Below are 21304 nucleotides of genomic sequence, written 5' to 3'. Positions count from 1 at the left end.
CGCCGCATCCCCCCAGGGCGCCTTTGGGGCCTGTGGCCACCTTGGGGCGCCTATGAGGAAGGATTCCAACGGGGGATGCTGCACGCAGGCCTGGTGCTCCTGGGAAAGGGGCGCCCTGGAAGAGGGTGAGTCGGGAGTCTCTGTTTAGATGTGGGCCCTGGGCACGTCACTTCAACGCCTGGCGAGATGGGGGCGACCGGGAAGCCCCTGGCGCCGGGGTCCAGCTCCAGGAACGGCCAGGGCGGGGGGGGGGGGTCGGGGCGGCGGGCGCCCCCTGGCGGTCACAACGCGGCTTTAAGCGCGGGCGGCGCGGGCCGGGCCGGGCCGGGCCGGGCGCCGGCGAGTGGCTGTCGCCGAGGCCGCCGGGGCGGAGCCAGCGCGGAGCCGGTCCCGACGCCGGAGACCCCGCCCCCGCGCGGGCGATGCCGAGCGGCGCGGCGAGCGGCGGGGCTGGCGGGGCGCGCAGAGGAGCGGGCCGCGTCTCGGAGGCGGCCGGAGCGCGGCCCCGCCATGGGCTTCCTGCACCAGCTGCAGCTGCTGCTCTGGAAGAACGTGACGCTGAAGCGCCGGAGCCCGGTGAGCGACCCCGCGCGCCGCGGGCCTGTCGGGAGTCGGAGGCCGCGCGCACCGTGGCCAGCGGCGCGCTCCCCGCGCGCACGTGCGGCCGGCGGGACCGGGCGCGCGCAGACCCCGGACGGAGCGGGCGGCGGGCGGGCGTCCTTTCCCAGCCGTGCCCCGCCTGCCCGCCCCTGCCGCGCTGCGGCCTCCGGGGAAGGGACTCGACCGAGCCCAGTCCGCCGCCCGCGCCCCTTGACATTCGCGGTGCTCGGCTGAGTCACGGGACGGGCGCCCTCCGCAGCGCGCTCTTCGCTCTCCCGGGCCAGCTGCGGGGGTGGGGGTGGGGGCGGCCCCAGGGACCCTGGGGTCGCGGGAGCCCCTGCTTCCCCGGACGGAGGGCTGGCTTGGGGGACTCGATCCAGCTCAGAAGCTCTATGGTCTCTGGGCCCAGGCCACCTGGAACCCCTGCAGGGACCCTGTCCCTTCCCTCCCTACACCACTTCTCTGTCCTTGGGCAGGCACTCCTCCTCCTCCTCCTCGTCCTCCTCCTCCTCCTGGTCCTCCTCCTCCTGGTCCTCCTCCTCCTCCTGGTCCTCCTCCTCCTGGTCCTCCTCCTCCACATCCTCGTCTTCCTCTACATCCTCCTCCTCCTCCACATCCTCCTCCTCCTCCACATCCTCCTCCTCATCCTCCTCCTCCGTGTCCTCCTCCTCCTCCTCCTCCACACCCCGCGATCACGTCCACTAGCCCTGGCTAGTGCTTTCTCACCACCGGGAATGTCCTTGCTGTGCCACCCCTGGCCAGCCCAAGTCCCTGCACCCTTTGTCCTTTGGGGCTATCTTCCCTGAGGCTGATCCACTCTCTGATTCTCCCTTCCAGGCTCCTCCGGGGGCCAGGTCCTGCTGCTTGGAGCTATGACCACCACGTTCCCCAGCTCTGCCCTGTGCCTGGGGCAGCCCAGGTCCTGAGGGCGCGGGGCACAGCCACTGTCAGGGACAGAAGCCCTGGTGAGAAGCAGGGCTGGGGCAGTATGGATGTCATCATGCTGGCCATCACCGCCTCAGCCCTGGGCAGGGCAGGGGCGTCTCCTGCTGGCCTGCCTAGCCAGCAGCAGCACACGCACCAGAGAATCCTGGGCAGCTCGGGTTTCTGAACAAGCCCGGGGGATTTTCCAGGATGGGGCCCAGAAGGGGCTGGGGTCAGGACCCTGAGAAGGAAGCATCCTCTTGCCTACTTGGGGCCTGGGAGGCTCCTGTCTCATCTGGCCCTGGGACCCTTTGGGCCGACCAGCTCCTGCCTGGGTCCCTCCTTGAGAAGGGCTTCAAAGTGCACAATGGGAACCCCGGGGCTGCGGACAGGGCAGGGTGGCCTTCATCACCATGGCCTGGCAGGATTCCCCTGGGCACCTGGCCCTGGCAGGGAGCCAGGGTCAGGTACACTCCCTGCCCAGCGTGCCTGGGGCTGGCTGGCTGGGTCCTGTGGATCAGGCCTGCAGCCCCAGGCGGCCTCTGGTGCAGCTTCTTCTGCCTCAGGTTCTGGGTCACTGGGGACAGCAGGGCGGGGCTCAGGGGGAGGGGCATTGAGATGTGGGCATGCATCAGTATCAGCCTCGGGCTCTTGGCAAGAAGGACCCACTGGGGCTGGGAGCAGGAGCTAGAATGATGGCCCCTGCATCCACTGGGGACCCCAAGGTTCAGGGCAGGAAGCAGTGACTTGTGAGGCACCCGGCAAGCAGGTGAGAGGTGCCCACTGTCCTGTACCCAGGAGTGGCCTCCACCTGTTAGGTTGGGCCTCCCCAAAAGCTCCCTGTGCCCCTGCCCCATGGTGTTTGCAGGGGCTGGTTAGAGCACATGGAGATCCTTAGCCTGTGGCTACAGCGAACCAGAAATTCTTTCTCCAGGGTGGCTGAGGGCTTGCCGAGCTCACAATGTGGGGCTGGGGCTGGGGCTGGCCCGATGCTGGGCATGTTCCTGCCAGACCCCCACTTTCCCAGGAGGGTCTTGGGCTTCAGAGTTGGACCCTTGGGCTTGGCCAGCAGAGGTTTTGCCTGCATGCTGGTGGCCTCGCTGAGGGGGATGTGCCCTGCGGAAAGCCTGCCTGGTCTGGAGGGGAGGAACCCAGGGCCTGTGTGCCTTGCTTGCTCCCTCTTCCTAAGCTCTGTGCCTCAGTTTCTCATCTGTGAGTGTGGCCTATCCCCTCCCAGTTAGCTGGATGTGGGTCTACGGTGGGGCCACAGGCTGCTCCTGGTGGGGGGACCAGGTCGCTGTCTCTAGGTTGCTGGGGTGGGAGGCAGAACTCCCCCCTCAGGTCTCATCTGCTCTGCCCTTGACAAAGCAGGAGGGGGTGCAGGCCCGGCCAGGGCACCCAGGCCCCAGGGACTTCATTGGGGCACCAGGGACAGGGATTGGACCACCTTGCAGGGCTCCGGGTGGGGTGCCTAGGTCAGGTGTCCAGATGGGGCTGAACCTGTGTTGCCTGCCTGTAACCAGATGCCCCTCTGGCTGCCGGCCTGCCCAGCAGGCCTCTCCTCTCCCTCCCTGCAGCTCAGCTCGTGCGCGGCCGCTGCTATAGCAACCAGGAGGCAGCCACGGCCTGTTGCTGCAGTTACGCGGTGGAGGTGCCCGGTGGCAGGTCGGGTGTGGGTGGGGCTGGCACCGTAGCTGTGACCCCAGCCTCTTACATCGCCGCTTGCATGCAGCCACCCTTGCTCTCTGTGTGTGTGTGTGTGGCATGCGCCTCTCCCCAGCCCCATGGGTGCCCATGATGTCTCCCTGGCCAGCCCTGGGCTAGATCCAGGCTTGCGGAGGGGGTGTTTGGTGGAGGCTGGCACGGGCCGGGGTGGGTGTGGGGCGTGGACACACAGCAGGGTGTTCCACACCACAGAGCGCTATTGTCAAAGCACAGTAAACAGGGCAGCAGCTGCCCCACCCCAGGGGACTGGGGGCCGGGCCAGAGTGCCGTGGGGGTGGGGGCTCTGAAGTCTGTTTTGTCGGGGAAGCGTGAGGATGAAGGAAACCTGGGGCATCTGAAAAGAGCTGGTCGGGGTGGGGGTTGGGGTACATCCTCGCCTGCTCAGGGTGCTCCCCCAAAGAGCAGCTGGCCTGAGGTCCTCCTCCTCCTTCCACTCCTCCCCACCCCAGCTGGAGTAGGGGAGTGAGAACAATGAAGTCCTTCCCTTTTCCAAGTGAAACAAGGGGAAGTGGGGCCCCTGGAGGCTCTGGCATTTCTTTCCCATACAGAGCAGGGCCCACCAGGGCTCACCTTGGTGCCAGGTGGTGGGAGCCATCCTGGGAACACTGAGCAAAGGCCCCCAGCAGGCAGGGCTCCCACGCCCACCTGAGCCATCTGGGGTGAGGGAGAGGGGCCAGGGCAGAAGGAGGTGCTTGGGGAACTGGGAGGTGTCAGAACCCTGATCAGGTCTTCCTGGAGGCTCAGGTGGGCTAGAACCAGACCACCCCAGTGCCATGCCGCGTCTCCCTAGGCCCTTGTGTGGGGGCATAGTGGCGCGGCAATGGTGGGGAGGAGGGCTGACCCCAGGGAGTGTGGGAGCTGCAGGTTGGCAGAGGCCACCTCCGAGATCTGCCCAGATGGTCCTGCAGGTGGGGAAGAAGATGAGCTGGGCAGATGCATGGGTCAGCGTGGACTCATGCTGGCGGATTTGCCCCTGCTGGCCCTCAGTGTGGCAAGCAGAATCTGGGCTGCAGGGCTGGAGACCTGATCGCTTGGGCCAGACAGCGCTTGCCCTCTCGCCCTTTGTAAAGGCCCTGGAGGAGGGAGCTGCAACCTCCATTGGCCCTGGAGAGCCTGTGTTGACCTCTGGCCCCTGGGGGAGCATGCAGGGTCCAGGCTGGGCTGGCCCTTCGAGGGGGGGGGTGTGGGGGAGTGTCTGTCTATCTGGCAGGGAGAGGAAGTCTTGGGTCTGTCCTGTCCAGCCCTGGGCAGGGGGCATGGGAGGCCAGGCTGCCCTGCACAGGTGGCCTCACTCAGCCTGCCCTCTCTAGTGGGTCTTGGCCTTCGAGATCTTCATCCCTCTGGTCCTCTTTTTCATCCTGCTGGGCCTTCGGCAGAAGAAACCGACCATCTCTGTGAAGGAAGGTGAGGGTCCTCGGAGGTGGGCCCAGAGCATGGCGGGGGGTGGGCAGGGTGGGGCAGGCCACCCTTACCACATCAGTCACATCCGGTGTGCACGTAACCACATGAATGTTTCCCAGCTCCCACGGTACCCCGGCCCCCACCCCCAGCACAGGCCATGGGCCTGTTCCTGGCGTGGTCTCTGGCCACGCCTCCTGGCCCGGCTGGAGGCCGTGGCTGGCTGTGGTGGCCATTCCTCACTGCTCTCCTCTGTTCTGTTTTGCCCCTCCCCCGCATGGTCTCTTGTCTTCCTCCGGTCCGCATGCAGTCTGTAAGTGAGCGGCCGCCTCCTTCTTGCTGGCCCCAGGCGGCAGCCACAGGATGGCCCTGCGGGGCCTCCTGGTACAGCTTGAGCAACTCCCCACCCCAGCCCCCGCCTGCATTAACAGCCTGTCCCTGGCCAGCGGGGTCCTGCAGAGCCCCCTGCCCACTGTCAGGAACAGCTGGCTCTCGGTGGGGGTGGGGAGTGGGTAGTGAAGGGCCGGGCCACCTGGCCACAGTGGCTCATGCATCAAGCTCGCCGAGTGTCTCCTTCTTTCTGTGGGGTCGTCTGGCCCCACCTGGCAGGGCTGGGACTCCTGGGCTAGCTTGGGCTGGGGCTGGGTCACCTGGCTGCTTTCCCCTCAGACCCTTGGGGGCTCCTGCATTCACTCTACTAACCAGCTGGCCAGAGAGGTCAGAGGTCGCTGCCCAGTAGGGGGCCCCATGTGCTCCCCTGGGATCTGTGGGCAGTACCACAACTAAATTCTTGGGGGAGGCGTCAGGGCATTTTGGTCTTGGTTGGCTGAGGGAAGAGGGATGCTTTGGGATTTATGGGAAAGGGACGGCAAGATGCTCTTCGACCTCTGACCTGCTGGGGTCATTGGCACCAGAATTCTTGGCCCTGTCCCCTATCTGCTGCCTGAAGCTGCTTTTCCTTCTTGACTTTCTCTAAATTTCTCTTCTCGGTCTCTGTCCCCCTCCTCCTTCTTGATTCCTCTGTCTCTCCTGTTCTCCTGTCTCCCCCACCCTGTCCCCCACAGCCTTCTACACCGCCGCACCCCTCACCTCCGCGGGCATCCTGCCTGTCATGCAGTCACTGTGCCCGGATGGCCAGCGGGATGAGTTCGGCTTCCTGCAGTACGCCAACTCCACGTGAGTGCCCCCTCCCCTGGAGCCCAGCCTCCTCCCCAATCCTAGGGCCTGGCGGCCAGCGGGTGATGTCCACTGGTGGTGCAGGGTCACTCAGCTGCTGGAGCGCCTCAACCGCGTGGTGGAGGAGGGCAACCTGTTTGACCCAGCACGGCCTAGCCTGGGCTCGGAGCTCGAGGCCCTGCGCCAGCACCTGGAGGCCCTCAGCTCAGGCCCGGACACCTGGGAGAGCCACTTGGACAGACCTGCAGGTGCGCCCTGGGTGGGCTGGGCGGTGCCTATACTAGGGAGCTGAGGCCCCAGCTCTGGTGTCAGCTGGGTTTGAACCCCAGCTTGGTTACTGCCTACCCCAGGCCTGCGTCTGTGCCCTGGGCTCTCAGTCTAAACCGCTGCTCTGAGCTCCCAGAGCACACAAGCTTGGCGGGCCCGGCTGAGCTGCCCGCCACAGCGGCCGAGCCATGGTGCCCAAAGCTCGGCTCTGAGCCTGTTCCAGGTGCCTCAGCCCCAGGCAGACCTGGATTTCCGCCCCATCCTTCTGTCTGTCCAGTGTCCTCCTTCTCTCTGGACTCGGTGGCCAGGGACCCGCGGGAGCTCTGGCGTTTCCTGACACAGAATCTGTCGCTGCCTAACAGCACAGCCCAGGCCCTCCTTGCTGCCCAGGTGGACCTGCCCGAGGTGAGGTGGGGCAAGCATCAGCAGTAAGCGAGTGTGGGCCTGCTCTCGGGGCAGCCCCAGCCCTGGCCATTCCACTCTGCCCTCCCCTGATGGCAGGGTGGGAGTGAGGGGGATCCCCCACCTGAGCCACGGCCCCCATCGCACCCAGGTCTATCACCTGCTGTTTGGGTCTTCACCTGCCCTGGATGCGGAGTCAGACCTCCCTGGGGGTCAGGAGCCCTGGAGCAGCCTGGGCAGTAGTCCCCTCTTCCGGATGGAGGTGAGGGAGCCTGTTGGTGGGACAGAAGGCATGCTGCCTGCCTCTGGGTGGGGGTTTCTGCCTGGGTGGTTGAAGAAAGGGCCCCCTTGATAATTCCAACTTCCTCCTGGGGGTGAGAGAGGATCCCCAGGAGTTTGTGGCTGGCATGGGGAGGGGGAGACAGGATGGTAATGTGTGTCTGTCCTGGCCCACCCCCCACTACGGAACCTGGGTAGTCTCAGGTGGGTGGGGCAGGGTGAGGCCAGGGCCTTGGTTTTCTCTTGGTTGGGGCTCCTTCCCAGCTGTCGCCCTGCCCCCCGCCCCCAGGAGCTGCTGTTGGCCCCTGCCCTCCTGGAGCAACTCACGTGCACACCCGGCTCTGGGATGCTGGGCAGGATCCTCGCGGTGCCCCGGGGTCAGCAGGCAGCGCTGCAGGGCTACCGGGACACTGTCTGCAGTGGGCAGGCTGCAGCCCGGGCCCGGCGCTTTTCTGGGCTGGCTGCCGAGCTCCGGAACCAGCTGGATATGGCCAAGATTGCCCACCAGGTGAGGCCCTGCCTGCCAGCTGGCCTGCAGGTCCCCTGCCTGGGCTGGAGGAGCTGATGGGGCTCCTTGGCATCCTAGGGGACTGCTGAGCCCAAGGCTGTGTGTGGGCTGTGCCTGTGGTGGGTGTCCCACACCCCCAACAATGTCATGCCTTGTGCCTCTGCCCAGCCCATGCCCTCACCCCAGTCTGTCTCCTGTCCCTGGCCGGTTCTCCCCTTTTCCCTAGGCTATAGACTCTCCCTCTATCCCCCTTCTCCCACCCAGTGTCCCCCTGCTGCTGTCCTCCCTGTCCCACCCCTAGCCTGCAGATCCACCCCCAGCCCCTGCTCCCTCCCCTGGGCCCGCCTTGCCTCACCTGCCCCATTTCCCCTCAGCTGGGCATAGAGGCCCCCAACGGATCATCCCCCCAGCAGCAGCCACAACCCCCACGGCGACTGCAGGCATTACTGGAGGACCTGCTGGATGCCCAAAAGGTTCTGCAGGATGTGGACATCCTCTCGGCCCTGGCCCTGCTGCTACCTCAGGGCGCCTGTGCTGGCCGTGCTCCCGGGCCTTCGGCCAGCGGCCCTGGTGGGGCAGCCAACAGCACGGGCCCCGGGGCCTGGGCCGGCACGGGCTCCAATACCACAGCCGAGGAGGGTGCCCCGTCCGCCGGGGCCCCTGCCTCCTTGGATGCGCTGCAGGGCCAGTGCTCAGCCTTCGTGCAGCTCTGGGCGGGCCTGCAGCCCATCCTGTGTGGCAACAACCGGTAGGTGCAGGGCAGGGAGGCGTGCAAGACAGATGGGGTGGGGCCTGCCCCCCCCCCCGCGTCTCACCCCTCACCATGCTCCACTCCACCCGATGTACTGCCCCAACCCTGAGGTCTTTCCCCTGTCCGGTACGCCCCATTCTACAGCCATGCTCCCAACCTTGAGGCCCTGCCCTATCCCACACCCACCCCTGGAGCCCCGCCCCATCTCATGCCCACACCTGACGCCCCATCCCGACCCCAGCTCCGCCCCTAACGCCCTCCCCCCCAACCCCAGCACCATTGAGCCTGAGGCGCTGCGACGGGGCAACATGAGCTCCCTGGGCTTCACGAGCAAGGAGCAGCGCAACCTGGGCCTCCTCGTGCACCTCATGACCAGCAACCCCAAGATCCTGTACGCACCAGCGGGCTCTGAGGCAGACCGCGTCATCCTCAAGGTGCGTGATTCTGGCGCACTGGGCATTCAAGCCGCGCGTGTCCTCTGGGGCGCGAGCCGGAGGTGCTGGGCGGAGGGTTCTGTGGCCGAGGACCCCTGAGCTGAGGAGGTCGGTTGAAATGGCATGGGAGGGGTGCAGCCCTGGCCCTTGAGCTCCCACTTGGCTCTGCGGGTGGGGGATCCGTGCGCGGGTTCAAGGTGTAGGGTCACTTGATTCCTGGGGATGCACTGGAGGCGCTGGTGTGCAGGGTCTTGTCCTGGCTGGGTGTGTCCAGGGCTGGGCAGCTGTTGAGGACGGCGGAGGGGCGGCATGCCGAAGCCTTCCAGAGCAGCGTCCAGTGGGCGAGATTTGAGCAGGGCAGCTAGGTGGTTTGCAGCTTGCTGAGGGCAAGATGTCTGTGGCCATCCAGGGGAGAGGTCCGGTGTGGAACAAGGAGAAACGGCGCTGGGACTGGTCCAGGGAGAGGAGAGGCTGTGGAGGGCTCCCTAGGATGAGTGTGGCAGGGATGAGAGCCAAGTGTCAGGGCTGTGCAAGGGACTTGTGAAGGAGGGTCACAAGGAGTTGGGAAGGCACAGCTGGAGAGACAGGGGAACCAGTGGCCTGCTGCCCGGGGAGCCTGCGGACTGGAGTGAGTTTCACGGAAGGGGGCGCTGCAGTAGGCGGGGAGGGGGAGGGCTTGGAGCTTCCAGGAGAAAGCTTGGCCAGAGCAAAACTGGTTGCTGGTGGGGACCAGCCAGTGGCTGGTGCCCAGCCGTGGGGGGAAGCAAGAGTGGAGAGCTCCCTCACTGGCTAGGGTCCCTCCATGAGCCCCATGCCCCATGCCCTCACCCTCTGCAGGCCAACGAGACCTTTGCCTTTATAGGCAACGTGACTCACCACGCCTGGGTCTGGCTCAACATCTCAGCCGAGATCCGCAGCTTCCTGGAGCAGGGCAGGCTGCAGCAACACCTGCACTGGCTGCAGCAGGTGCTGGGGGGGCCAGGTGCGGGGGCCAGGTGGGGGGGTGGGGGTGGGGAGCCCACTCTGTCCTGGGCCTCTGAGCTTGCCTTCCACCCTCAGTATGTGGCGGAGCTGAGGCTGCACCCCGAAGCACTGAACCTGTCACTGGAGGAGCTGCCGCCTGCCCTGCGCCAGGACAACTTCTCGCTGCCCAATGGCTCGGCCCTCCTGCAGCAGCTGGACACGATTGACAATGCAGCTTGCGGCTGGATTCAGTTCATGTCCAAGGTAGGGTGGGCGAGCCTGGCAGGGCCCCACTGGTATGCAGGGCTGGCTCCAACGATGCCTCTCCCCACAGGTGAGCGTAGATATCTTCAAGGGTTTTCCTGATGAGGAGAGCATCGTCAACTACACCCTCAACCAGGCCTACCAGGACAACGTCACCGTGTTCGCCAGTGAGCCAGGCCCCCTCGCTGGTCCACAACCCCTGCTCTTCCACCTCTCTCCTCCTCCAGCCCCACTCTGTCCCTCGTTCCTCCGGTCTCTCCCTACCCCATCCCCACCCCATCTCCTTCCTCCCCAGCTCCGCCCCTCATCTTGCCCAGTCCCTGCTCCTTTTCAGCAACCTGCACACCCCTCCCTTGCTCTCTCACCCTGCCCCGCACACCCCGCCCCCACCCTGGCTGGCCCTCCACCTGCCCCTCGTCCCGTCCCAGGCGTGATCTTCCAGACGCGCAAGGACGGCTCCCTGCCGCCCCACGTGCACTACAAGATCCGCCAGAACTCCAGCTTCACCGAGAAAACCAATGAGATCCGCCGGGCCTACTGGCGGCCAGGGCCCAACACTGGTGGCCGCTTCTACTTCCTGTACGGCTTCGTCTGGATTCAGGGTGAGGGCCGCCCCAGGGGGCGGAGGGACGGGTCCAGCTGCCCACACTGATGCTGATGCCCACCCACAGACATGATGGAGCGTGCCATCATCAACACCTTTGTGGGGCATGACGTGGTGGAGCCAGGCAACTACGTGCAGATGTTTCCCTACCCCTGCTACACTCGGGATGAGTGAGTGTGGGCACCGGGCGGGGGGTGGGTTGCGGGCTGAGCACCCCCTCACACCCTGCATCCTCCAGCTTCCTGTTTGTCATCGAGCACATGATGCCGCTCTGCATGGTGATTTCCTGGGTCTACTCGGTGGCCATGACCATCCAGCACATTGTTGCGGAGAAGGAGCACCGGCTCAAAGAGGTGGGGGGATGGGGGAGAGGGAGACGGGATGATGGGAGGGATGGATGTGGAGGGATGGGGACGAGAGGGGTTGGGGGGCAACCATGGGCACCCCTCCATCCCCAGGCCCGAGCTGGCAGGGCAGGGGCAGGGTGTTCCTTCCCAGCGCCCCTGCCCCAAGGCCGGTCTGCCCACAGGTGATGAAGACCATGGGCCTGAACAATGCTGTGCACTGGGTGGCCTGGTTCATCACAGGCTTTGTGCAGCTCTCCATCTCAGTGACGGCGCTCACCGCCATTCTCAAGTACGGCCAGGTCCTCATGCACAGCCACGTGCTCATCATCTGGCTCTTCCTGGCCGTCTACGCTGTGGCCACCATCATGTTCTGGTGCGCACTGTGGCTGGCAGCAGGCGGGGAGGGAGGGCTTTGGGTGTGCTGCTGAGGTTTGGGTGTGGCTGATGGGCGTGGCCCCACCTGCCCCCAGCTTCCTGGTGTCCGTCCTATACTCCAAGGCCAAGCTGGCCTCAGCCTGCGGTGGCATCATCTACTTCCTGAGCTATGTGCCCTACATGTATGTGGCGATCCGCGAGGAGGTGGCCCACGATAAGATCACCGCCTTTGAGAAGTGCATTGCGGTGAGGGGCACGGGCGGGCGGGCGGCCCGGGGTGGCGGGTGTCCAGCCACCTCCCCCAACTGACATTGCTGTCTTCTCAGTCCCTGATGTCCACAACAGCCTTTGGCCTGGGCTCCAAGTACTTCGCTCTGTACGAAGTGGCGGGCGTGGGCATCCAGTGGCACACGTTCAGCCAGTCGCCCGTGGAAGGGGATGACTTCAACCTGCTCCTGGCTGTCACTATGCTGATGGTGGATGCAGCTGTCTATGGTGTGCTCACGTGGTACATCGAGGCAGTGCACCCAGGTGCAGACTGACTCTTTGGAGGAGGAGGGGAGGGGGGCATGGCTCCCTGGGTGGGGCACATGGCCTGGGGTGTACAGTGACTCCAGCCCTGGGTCAGCCTCCCCTCCCCAACCCCCAGGCATGTACGGGCTGCCCCGGCCTTGGTACTTCCCGCTGCAGAAGTCCTACTGGCTGGGCAGTGGGCGGACAGAAGCGTGGGAGTGGAGCTGGCCATGGGCCCGTGCCCCTCGCCTCAGCGTCATGGAGGAGGACCAGGCCTGTGCCATGGAGAGCCGGCGCTTGGGTGAGCCAGGTGCCAGGGTGGCAGCTTGGGCAGTCACTGGGTTTCAGGGGCCTAGGGCAGCCTTAGTGCTGACCCGCAGTCCTGGTGCAGAGGAGATGCGGGGCATGGAGGAAGAGCCCACTCATCTGCCACTGGTGGTCTGTGTGGACAAGCTCACCAAGGTCTACAAGAATGATAAGAAGCTGGCCTTGAACAAGCTGAGCCTGAACCTCTACGAGAACCAGGTGGTATCCTTCCTGGGCCACAACGGGGCTGGCAAGACCACTACCATGTGAGTGTCAGGGTAGAGCCTACTCTGCGGCCAGGGGATGGGCCCAGAGTCTCTGACCAAGTGGGCATCAGGGTGGGCTCCCTGCAGGAGGTAGGGGCCATAACCTTGCTCCCCCACCCAGGTCTATCCTCACGGGCCTGTTCCCGCCCACGTCGGGTTCAGCCACCATTTACGGACATGACATCCGCACAGAGATGGATGAGATCCGCAAGAACCTGGGCATGTGTCCACAGCACAACGTGCTCTTTGACCGGCTCACGGTGGAGGAGCATCTCTGGTTCTACTCCCGGCTCAAGAGCATGGCTCAGGAGGAGATCCGCAAGGAGATGGACAAGTGGGTGGGGCATGGCCTGGGTGGGGTGGGGGTGGGGCAGGGGTGGGGCCAGCTCCCACTGTCCTGGTCTGACCCCTGCTGCCCACCCTCAGGATGATCGAAGACCTGGAGCTCTCCAACAAGCGGCACTCGCTGGTTCAGACGCTGTCAGGCGGCATGAAACGCAAGCTCTCCGTGGCCATTGCCTTTGTGGGTGGCTCCCGCGCCATCATCCTGGATGAGCCCACGGCTGGTGTAGACCCCTATGCGCGCCGGGCCATCTGGGACCTCATCCTGAAGTACAAGCCGGGTGAGTGGGGCATGGGGCGGGTGTGGGCGAGCCCCCACCTGGCCCACCCGGCCCAGCCCCCTGACCCCAATCTGGCCTCCCCCAGGCCGCACCATCCTCCTGTCCACCCATCACATGGACGAGGCCGACCTGCTTGGGGATCGCATTGCCATCATCTCCCATGGGAAGCTCAAGTGCTGCGGCTCCCCACTCTTCCTCAAGGGCGCCTATGGGGACGGCTACCGCCTCACGCTGGTCAAGCGGCCTGCCGAGCCAGGAGGCCCCCAAGGTCTGTTTTGAGGCAGCCTGAGCAGGCTTGGGGCATCCCTTCCCCTGGACTGCCTCCCCAAGACTGTTGTGGTTGAGGGACTGGGCCCCCACTATTGCCCCAGTGGGCCCAGGATGCTGGTCAGGCCTGCTTGCCCTCTCCTCAGGCCCCTCCGTGACCTGGCTGGGCTCCCCTAGAGGGTCCCTTTCCCCCCGCCCCTGAGTGAAGCCTCTCCCTACTCTCCTACCCTCCTAGAGCCAGGGCTGACAGCCAGCCCCCCAGGGCGGGCCCAGTTGAGCAGCTGCTCTGAGCCCCAGGTTTCTCAGTTCATCCGAAAGCACGTGGCCTCCTGCCTGCTGGTCTCAGACACGAGCACCGAGCTCTCCTACATCCTGCCCAGCGAGGCCGCCAGGAAGGGGTCTTTTGAGCGCCTCTTCCAGGTGTGGGGCGGGGCTGGGAGGCCAGGGGTGCGGCTCAGGGGCGGGGCCTGAGGAGGTGGAGGGGTGTATTTAGGGGTTGGGGCCGCAGGAGGTGGAGGAAGGGTGGGGCTAAGGAGCTGGGTTGTCAGTGGTGGGGCGGGGCCTGAGGAGGTGGATGGGCGGGGCAGTGGGGGCGGGGCTGGTAGAAGAGGTGGGGTCTGAGGACTGGAGGGGGCGTGGTTTCGGTGGGGCCATGGCGGCAGTTGGGGCCAAGGAGTGGGACTGTCAGTGGTGGGGCGGGTCCTGAGGCGATGGGGGCGTGGTCTGGTGGCGGGGAGCACCTGGACTGTGGCCCATGTGGCCACGGGCCTCACCCAGCCCTTTGCAGCACCTGGAGCACAGTCTGGACGCGCTGCACCTGAGCAGCTTCGGGCTGATGGACACGACGCTGGAGGAGGTGTTCCTCAAGGTGTCGGAGGAGGACCAGTCTTTGGAGAACAGCGAGGCGGGTGAGAGGCCCTGAAGCAGCTGATCAGCTCTGCCCAACCCCACCACACCCCACCCCACCACACCCCACTCTCCTCCACACCAGGCGTGAACTTGGGCCTGGGGCTGCTCACTCTGGCCCCGTCTCTGGGGGCCAGGGTTCCTGGGTAGGTGGGTGAGCATGGGGGCTGGGGTCCCGGGCAGGCCTGGAGGTGGCAGGCAGTCCTGAGCCCCCTCCCCCCTTCCCCGGCCGGCCGCGGCGGCAGATGTGAAGGAGTCCAGGAAGGATGTGCTGCCCGGGGCAGAGGGTCTGGCATCCGGGGAGGCTCAGGCCGGCAACCTGGCCCGGTGTGCGGAGCTGGCCCAATCGCAGGCATCGCTGCAGTCCGCGTCCTCAGTGGGCTCTGCCCGTGGTGAGGAGGGAGCTGGCTATGCCGACGTCTACGGCGACTACCGTCCTCTCTTCGACAACCTGCAGGACCCCGACAATGTCAGCCTGCAAGGTGGGGGGCAGCAGGGTGGGGCTGGGGAGGGTCCCCGGAAGGTGTTGTGGGGCTACTGCTCAGGCCCGCCTCCCTGTGCAGAGGCGGAGGCGGAGGTCCTCACGCGGGTCGGCCAGGGCAGCCGCAAGCTGGAGGGCTGGTGGCTGAAGGTGCGCCAGTTCCACGGGCTCCTGGTGAAGCGTTTCCACTGTGCACGTCGCAACTCCAAGGCACTCTCCTCCCAGATCCTGCTGCCTGCCTTCTTTGTCTGCGTGGCCATGACCGTGGCCCTCTCTGTCCCGGAGATTGGTACGGCCGCCTGCCAGGCTGAGGGGCACTGAGGGCTAGCACCACACCGTAGTGGGACTGTGGTTCTGCCCCACTCCTGAGCCACTGGGAGACCCACACCCACTCTGGGTCTGGGCATTACACCTGAGGCTGACAGGCTCACTCTGGGGTCTGCAGGGAGTCATGTCTCCTGGGGGCCCAGACCCCAAGCTTGGACCCTGTGGATATTGGGAAGAGGGGACCCTGGCCTGGGGGCCACTGGCAGGCGGTCAAAACCTGCTCAGGCTTCCCATGCGCACCCCACCAGGTGACCTGCCCCCGCTGGTCCTGTCCCCCTCCCAGTACCACAACTACACCCAGCCCCGCGGCAACTTCATCCCCTATGCCAACGAGGAGCGCCGGGAATACCGGTGAGGCCACCCACCAGGAGCTGGGGTGGGCAGGGACCGGATGTGGCGGCTGAGCTGGGTGGGTACCCATCCCCACTCAACTCACCTTGTGGGTTCCCTTAGATTGCGGCTGTCACCTGACGCCAGCCCCCAACAGCTTGTGAGCACGTTCCGGCTGCCCTCTGGCGTGGGCGCCACCTGTGTCCTGAAGTCTCCCACAAATGGCTCGCTGGGGCCCACGCTGAACCTGAGCAGTGGGGAGTCGCGCCTGCTGGCTGCACGGTTCTTTGACAGCATGTGCCTGGAGTCCTTCACACAAGGGCTGCCACTGTCCAACTTTGTGCCGCCCCCACCCTCGCCCGCCCCTTCCGACTCCCCTGTGTCCCCAGACGAGGACCCACTGCAGGCCTGGAACGCCTCCCTGCTGCCCACCTCTGGGCCAGGTACTGGCTGGCGGGGCCACCTGGGGTCATGGGGCAGTGAGGACCGGGCTAACTGTGCCTTCTCTGCCCACAGAGAACTGGACATCGGCACCCTCCCTGCCACACCTGGTGCGGGAGCCCGTCCGCTGCATCTGTTCTGCACAGGGCACTGGCTTCTCCTGCCCGGGTGGTGTGGGCGGGCACCCGCCCCAGATGCGGGTGGTCACGGGTGACATCCTGACTGACATCACCGGCCACAATGTCTCCGAGTACCTGCTCTTCACCTCTGACCGTTTCCGGCTGCACCGGTGAGCTGGGTGGGAGGGGTGTATGCCAGCTGTGGGCCAGGGGTGGCCACCCACTGCCCTGGCCTCACTGTCCTTTGACCTGCCCGCCCAGGTATGGGGCCATCACCTTCGGCAACATCCAGAAATCCATCCCAGCCTCGTTTGGCGCCCGGGCTCCAGCCATGGTGCGGAAGATTGCGGTGCGCAGGGCAGCCCAGGTGAGTGCCGCCTGGCCCCACTCCCTGTGGCATCTGGCCCTCACCGGAGCTCTGCAGGGACCCACAGGGCTCTCGGGGTCTTTCTGTGTCCCTCAGGTTTTCTACAACAACAAGGGTTACCACAGCATGCCCACCTACCTCAACACCCTCAACAACGCCATCCTGCGTGCCAACCTGCCCAAGAGCAAGGGCAACCCGGCAGCCTATGGTGAGCAGGGCGGAGGGGGCGGGCACGGAGCAGGCTGTCATGGAGCAGGCCCTGAGGCTGCCCTCCCCTGTGTTGCAGGCATCACCGTCACCAACCACCCCATGAACAAGACAAGTGCCAGTCTCTCCCTGGATTACTTGTATGTGGGGGCGTGGGTGGGCGGGGGACCACTGCGGGCCTGAGCGTTGGACAGGGCTGAGGGCTGCCTCACCTCCAGGCTGCAGGGCACGGATGTGGTCATCGCCATCTTCATCATCGTGGCCATGTCCTTCGTGCCGGCCAGCTTCGTGGTCTTCCTGGTGGCTGAGAAGTCCACCAAGGCCAAGCACCTGCAGTTTGTCAGCGGCTGCAACCCCATCATCTACTGGCTGGCCAACTACGTGTGGGACATGGTGTGCCCCTCCCCATGTGGCCGCAGGGGGCCCCTCACCCCCAGACCCCTGGCCATCCCACCACCCTGTCCCTGCCAGGCCTGCCAAGTTCTGTCCCAGGACCCCTCACCTCTGACCCCTGAGCCCCTCACCCTGCCCCCAGCCCCTCACCTGTCACCCCTGCTCTGGTAGCTCAACTACCTGGTTCCGGCCACCTGCTGCGTCATCATCCTGTTCGTGTTCGACCTGCCGGCCTACACATCGCCCACCAACTTCCCGGCCGTGCTCTCCCTTTTTCTGCTCTACGGGTAAAGGGCAGCAGGCAGTGGGAGCGGGCGCAGGGCAGGGTCAGGCTGTCCGGTGACCAACCCCCTGCCCACAGGTGGTCCATCACCCCCATCATGTATCCAGCCTCCTTCTGGTTCGAGGTCCCCAGCTCGGCCTACGTGTTTCTCATCGTGATCAACCTCTTCATCGGCATCACGGCCACCGTGGCCACCTTCCTGCTGCAGCTCTTCGAGCATGACAAGGTGGGGTGGTGGGTGGGCGGGGATTGGCAGGGCATGGCCAGCACGACAAGGCGGAGCAGCGGGCAGGCAGGCGCAACAAGGTGGGGCAGTGGGTGGGGATCGGCAGGGCGTGGCGGCCAGCTGGGCTGAGGCTGTGCCCGTGACCCCTCTGACTCTCCAGGACCTCAAGGTGGTCAACAGTTATCTGAAAAGCTGCTTTCTCATCTTCCCCAACTACAACCTGGGCCACGGGCTCATGGAGATGGCCTACAATGAGTATATCAACGAGTACTACGCCAAGATCGGTGAGGGGGCAGGCAGGTGGCAGAGCCTCGGGGTGGGGAGCGGATGGGTGGTGGGGGCCCTGGGGTGGGGGGCAGGGTGGGCAGGTGGCATGTGTCCTGGGGTGGGGAGGCTGAGGTGGTCATGTCTGGCTCCAGAGACTGGGGAGTTCCAGGCCTGGGGGGTGAAAGGGGCCTCCTGAGGCCCCAGGCACAGGCCCTGAGCTGACTGCCCCACAGGTCAGTTTGACAAGATGAAGTCCCCGTTTGAGTGGGACATTGTCACCAGGGGGCTGGTGGCCATGACAGTCGAGGGCTTCGTGGGTTTCTTCCTCACCATCATGTGCCAGTACAACTTCCTGCGGCAGCCACAGTGAGTGGGCACGTGCCGGGCAATGTGGGTGCAGGTGGCTGGTTGGGCACTGCCCACCTTCCTGTGTGGCCACAGCAAATGGGGGAGCACTGGGCAATGGTGGGTGGCCTGTCTGGACACTGCCCACCCTGTCCCCTCAGGCGCATGCCGGTGTCTACCAAGCCCGTGGAGGATGACGTGGACGTGGCCAATGAGCGGCAGCGAGTACTGCGGGGGGATGCTGACAATGACATGGTCAAGATCGAGAATCTGACCAAGGTGGGCCTGGGTGTGCCAAGAGGAGCCAGGGGGAGGCGTGGCGCCAGTAGGAGTGTGGTCAGGGTCGGGGTGTAGCTCCGGGCAGGGGTGGACGTGGCTTGTGGTAGGGGCGTGGCTCCAGGAAGGGGCGGGGCCAGTGGGGGCAGGGGGGCAGCCTGCGTGTCGTCCTGCTGAGTGGGCAGCCCCTCGCCTGCGCCAGGTGTACAAGTCTCGGAAGATTGGCCGTATCTTGGCTGTGGACCGCCTGTGCCTGGGCGTGCGCCCTGGCGAGTGCTTCGGCCTCCTGGGTGTCAACGGTGCAGGGAAGACCAGCACCTTCAAGATGCTGACGGGTGATGAGAGCACGACGGGGGGCGAGGCCTTCGTCAACGGGCACAGGTGCGGGCACGGGCGCCTAGGGGCAGGTGAGGTGGCCGCTGCTGGGGGCTGACGGCGGTGATGGCGCTTATCCCCAGTGTGCTCAAGGAGCTGCTCCAGGTGCAGCAGAGCCTGGGCTACTGCCCGCAGTTCGATGCCCTGTTCGACGAGCTCACGGCCCGGGAGCACCTGCAGCTGTACACACGGCTCCGCGGCATCCCCTGGAAGGACGAGGCGCGGGTGAGGGTCGCCCAGGCCGGGGAGGGGCCGTGTGAAGGGCCGGCCTTGACATCTGCTGTCACCCCAGGTGGTGAAGTGGGCTCTGGAGAAGCTGGAGCTGACCAAATATGCCGACAAGCCGGCTGGCACATACAGCGGAGGCAACAAGCGGAAGCTGTCCACAGCCATCGCCCTCATCGGGTACCCAGCCTTCATCTTCCTGGTGAGCCTGGGGGGATGGGGGGTTGGGTCCCGTCTTCCTGTGGGCCTGGGCAGGAGGCGGCCAGTGGGGCCAGTTGGGGTGAGCGGGGATGCAGCAGCTGAGCCTGGCACCACCCCCAGGACGAGCCAACCACAGGCATGGACCCCAAGGCCAGGCGCTTCCTCTGGAACCTCATTCTGGATCTCATCAAGACAGGGCGCTCAGTGGTGCTGACATCGCACAGGTGCGGCCCCCTCCCTGTCCCTGCATGGTGCCTCCCCCACCCCCCCACTGCGTGCCAGCCCACTCCGCGTGTGTCTCTGCCCAGCATGGAGGAGTGTGAGGCGCTGTGCACGCGGCTGGCCATCATGGTGAACGGGCGCCTGCGCTGTCTGGGCAGCATCCAGCACCTGAAGAACCGGTGAGCTGGGCATGCTGCTGCAGGGGCTGCAGGAGCTGTGGGGCTGTGGCGAGTCGGGGATGGGCTCCCCTGGGTGGCTGGGGCTGCAGGCCACGGGCCTATCCTGCAGGTTTGGAGATGGCTACATGATCACGGTGAGGACCAAGAGCAGCCAGAACGTGAAAGACGTGGTGCGGTTCTTCAACCGGAACTTTCCAGAGGCCATGCTCAAGGTGGGTGGGGCCCCCTGGGGTGGGAAGGGTGGGGGGCCCTGGCCAAGTGGCCTCTGACCTCTGCACCCCCCCAGGAGCGGCACCACACGAAGGTGCAGTACCAGCTCAAGTCGGAGCACATCTCACTGGCGCAGGTGTTCAGCAAGATGGAGCAGGTGGTGGGCGTGCTGGGCATCGAGGACTACTCGGTCAGCCAGACCACTCTGGACAACGTGAGCGCCCCGGGCCAAGGGTGCAGGCCGCCTGAGCTGGGCCCTGCCCACCAACCTGCCCCTGCCCACCAGGTGTTCGTGAACTTCGCCAAGAAGCAGAGCGACAACCTGGAGCAGCAGGAGACAGAGCCGCCCTCAGCCCTGCAGTCCCCCTTGGGCCGCCTGCTCAGCCTGTTCCGGCCACGACCCACCCCCACCGAGCTGCGGGCACTTGTGGCCGACGAGCCTGAGGACCTGGATACGGAGGACGAGGGCCTCATCAGCTTCGAGGAGGAACGGGTGAGCAGGACCCGCCGAGTCAGGGCAGCCAGCTGGCCAGAGGGCTCAGGCTTGGGGTGGGAAGCAGGGGTGGGGGAAGAGTGGCCCCAGGGACCCTGATGTCCCAAGCAGAAGAGAACAGAGGGACCTGCCTGATGCTCAGGACTAGAGTGGACGTGGAAGGCCTGGGCATAGAGGTATGGGAGCGGAGCCTGGGGACGGGGAGAGCTGTCAATACAGGGGCAACCAGACTCGGCAGGGAGGCCACAAGAGGAACGCCCCGGCAAGAAAGAACTCAGAGGAGGGGATAGAGGTGGGGCAGTGGTGGGTGCCGGACGATGCCTCCTGAGCCCGGCCCACCCACTGTCTGCTAGGCCCAGCTCTCCTTCAACACGGACACGCTCTGCTGACCGCCAGGAGCAGGCTCAAAGACACGCTGTGGGGACAGAAGTCAGGCGGTGGCCAAGGCCCCACCCCGTGACCCCAGTGCCCACCTGCCAGGCCTGGAGTGGGAGGTCCAGGACCAAGGACTTCACGCCCCCTCCATCCCCACCCCCCATCTTTGGCCCTGCTCATGGCCATCACACCACCTCCCCTGATTGTGCCAAAGGCTGGCCCGGCCCTGGGCTGCACACACCCCCACCCTGCTCTGCCTTAAAGCCTTGGGGTCTGGCTGGCCCCTCGCCTCTGCTCCTGCCCAGCTCTGCCCACCACCCCCAGGACCACGGGGGTGATATGGGCTGCCAGGAACCACCCGACCCTCTCCTGGCAGGGCCTGGCCTCCTGAACCCACTTTTCTCTGACACCTGAGTCAGATGGCAGCAGCTGCAGGCCTAGGGTGAGAGTGGGGCTGGGTTAGGTCCCACCCCCAGGCACGTATTTATTTTGCTTTAGGAAGAGGCTCCCTTACTCACTTTCATGGGGGGAAGTCACGACCGAGGGAAGCCATTGGCGTGGGCCAGGGAGGGGGCCGCCTTGGGGCGGTGGACCCTGTAGCAGGCATGGAGAAGCCAGCCCCACTCCCTCCAGCTGCCATTGCTCTCCCACTCAGCTTGGCCCCCTGCCCGCCCGCCCACTACCCACGAGCCGGACTTGTACATAGCGCACAGATGTTTGTTTTAAATAAATAAACAAAAAACCCTTCACAAGCCTGCGTGTGTGGGGTGCGGTGTTGGGTGAAGACGGGCCGCTCCACACTAAGGTTACGGCCCTCACCCTGTGGGCATGTCTACAGTGTCCTGGAGGACTGGGTCTGGCTGGAGGGAGGCGGCTGGGCCAGCCTGGAGGAAAGGTGGGGCTCCTCACCCCTATAATGCCCTGATGCTACAAGTGAGGAGACTGAAGCAGGGGCCACCCATCTCTCCCCTTCCCCACCCACACAGCCTGGGCCCCTTGCCTGGGGGGAGGTCCCGAGTGGGCTTTGCTGTGCAAGTGTTGTGCCCTCGGGCCTGTGCTCCCTT

The 21304-nt window shown here is 65.5% G+C and overlaps 1 protein-coding gene across 2 annotated transcripts; it reads left to right on the top strand.

Annotated features, from left to right (window-relative positions):
* Positions 1–404: 404 nt before the first annotated feature.
* On the top strand, positions 405–20992 carry ABCA2 (ATP binding cassette subfamily A member 2). 2 transcript variants are annotated; one of them, XM_070596266.1, is made up of 48 exons: positions 405–576; positions 4560–4653; positions 5712–5823; positions 5908–6071; positions 6368–6495; positions 6644–6754; positions 7061–7279; positions 7654–8027; positions 8305–8464; positions 9302–9430; positions 9524–9691; positions 9762–9858; positions 10120–10293; positions 10363–10465; positions 10534–10648; positions 10825–11015; positions 11113–11263; positions 11344–11548; positions 11667–11831; positions 11922–12102; positions 12224–12436; positions 12529–12725; positions 12811–12993; positions 13228–13412; positions 13780–13900; positions 14144–14380; positions 14462–14668; positions 14955–15057; positions 15160–15479; positions 15553–15766; positions 15858–15963; positions 16060–16171; positions 16250–16310; positions 16389–16563; positions 16735–16850; positions 16925–17072; positions 17233–17356; positions 17573–17705; positions 17846–17963; positions 18163–18341; positions 18419–18560; positions 18628–18762; positions 18882–18985; positions 19070–19162; positions 19272–19374; positions 19449–19586; positions 19659–19865; positions 20219–20992. In XM_070596266.1, exons 1-48 carry the CDS (start codon positions 511–513, stop codon positions 20252–20254), a joined length of 7317 nt encoding a protein of 2438 aa, XP_070452367.1. In that variant the 5' UTR covers positions 405–510; the 3' UTR covers positions 20255–20992. The 2 variants fall into 2 exon arrangements, 1 of the variants encoding a protein (XP_070452367.1); XR_011533557.1 differs by lacking the exon at positions 17573–17705.
* The last annotated feature ends 312 nt before the right edge of the window (positions 20993–21304 follow it).

This window comes from Equus przewalskii, chromosome 26, assembly GCF_037783145.1.
Source record: "Equus przewalskii isolate Varuska chromosome 26, EquPr2, whole genome shotgun sequence".
Taxonomy (NCBI): Eukaryota; Metazoa; Chordata; class Mammalia; order Perissodactyla; family Equidae; genus Equus; species Equus przewalskii.
The sequence above is the reverse complement of the archived record's forward strand: the minus strand, read 5'-3'. Positions and strand labels throughout refer to the sequence as shown.

What these genes read in the sequence shown, in the direction of transcription:
- ABCA2 (XM_070596266.1), top strand. Translation starts at nt 511, where the DNA reads ATGGGCTTCCTGCACCAGCTGCAGCTGCTGCTCTGGAAGAACGTGACG. An exon ending in CAACGTCACCGTGTTCGCCA is followed by an intron (nt 9,859 to 10,119) that starts GTGAGCCAGGCC and finishes GTCCCGTCCCAG; the next exon opens with GCGTGATCTTCCAGACGCGC. An exon ending in CCTCTCTGTCCCGGAGATTG is followed by an intron (nt 14,669 to 14,954) that starts GTACGGCCGCCT and finishes GCACCCCACCAG; the next exon opens with GTGACCTGCCCCCGCTGGTC.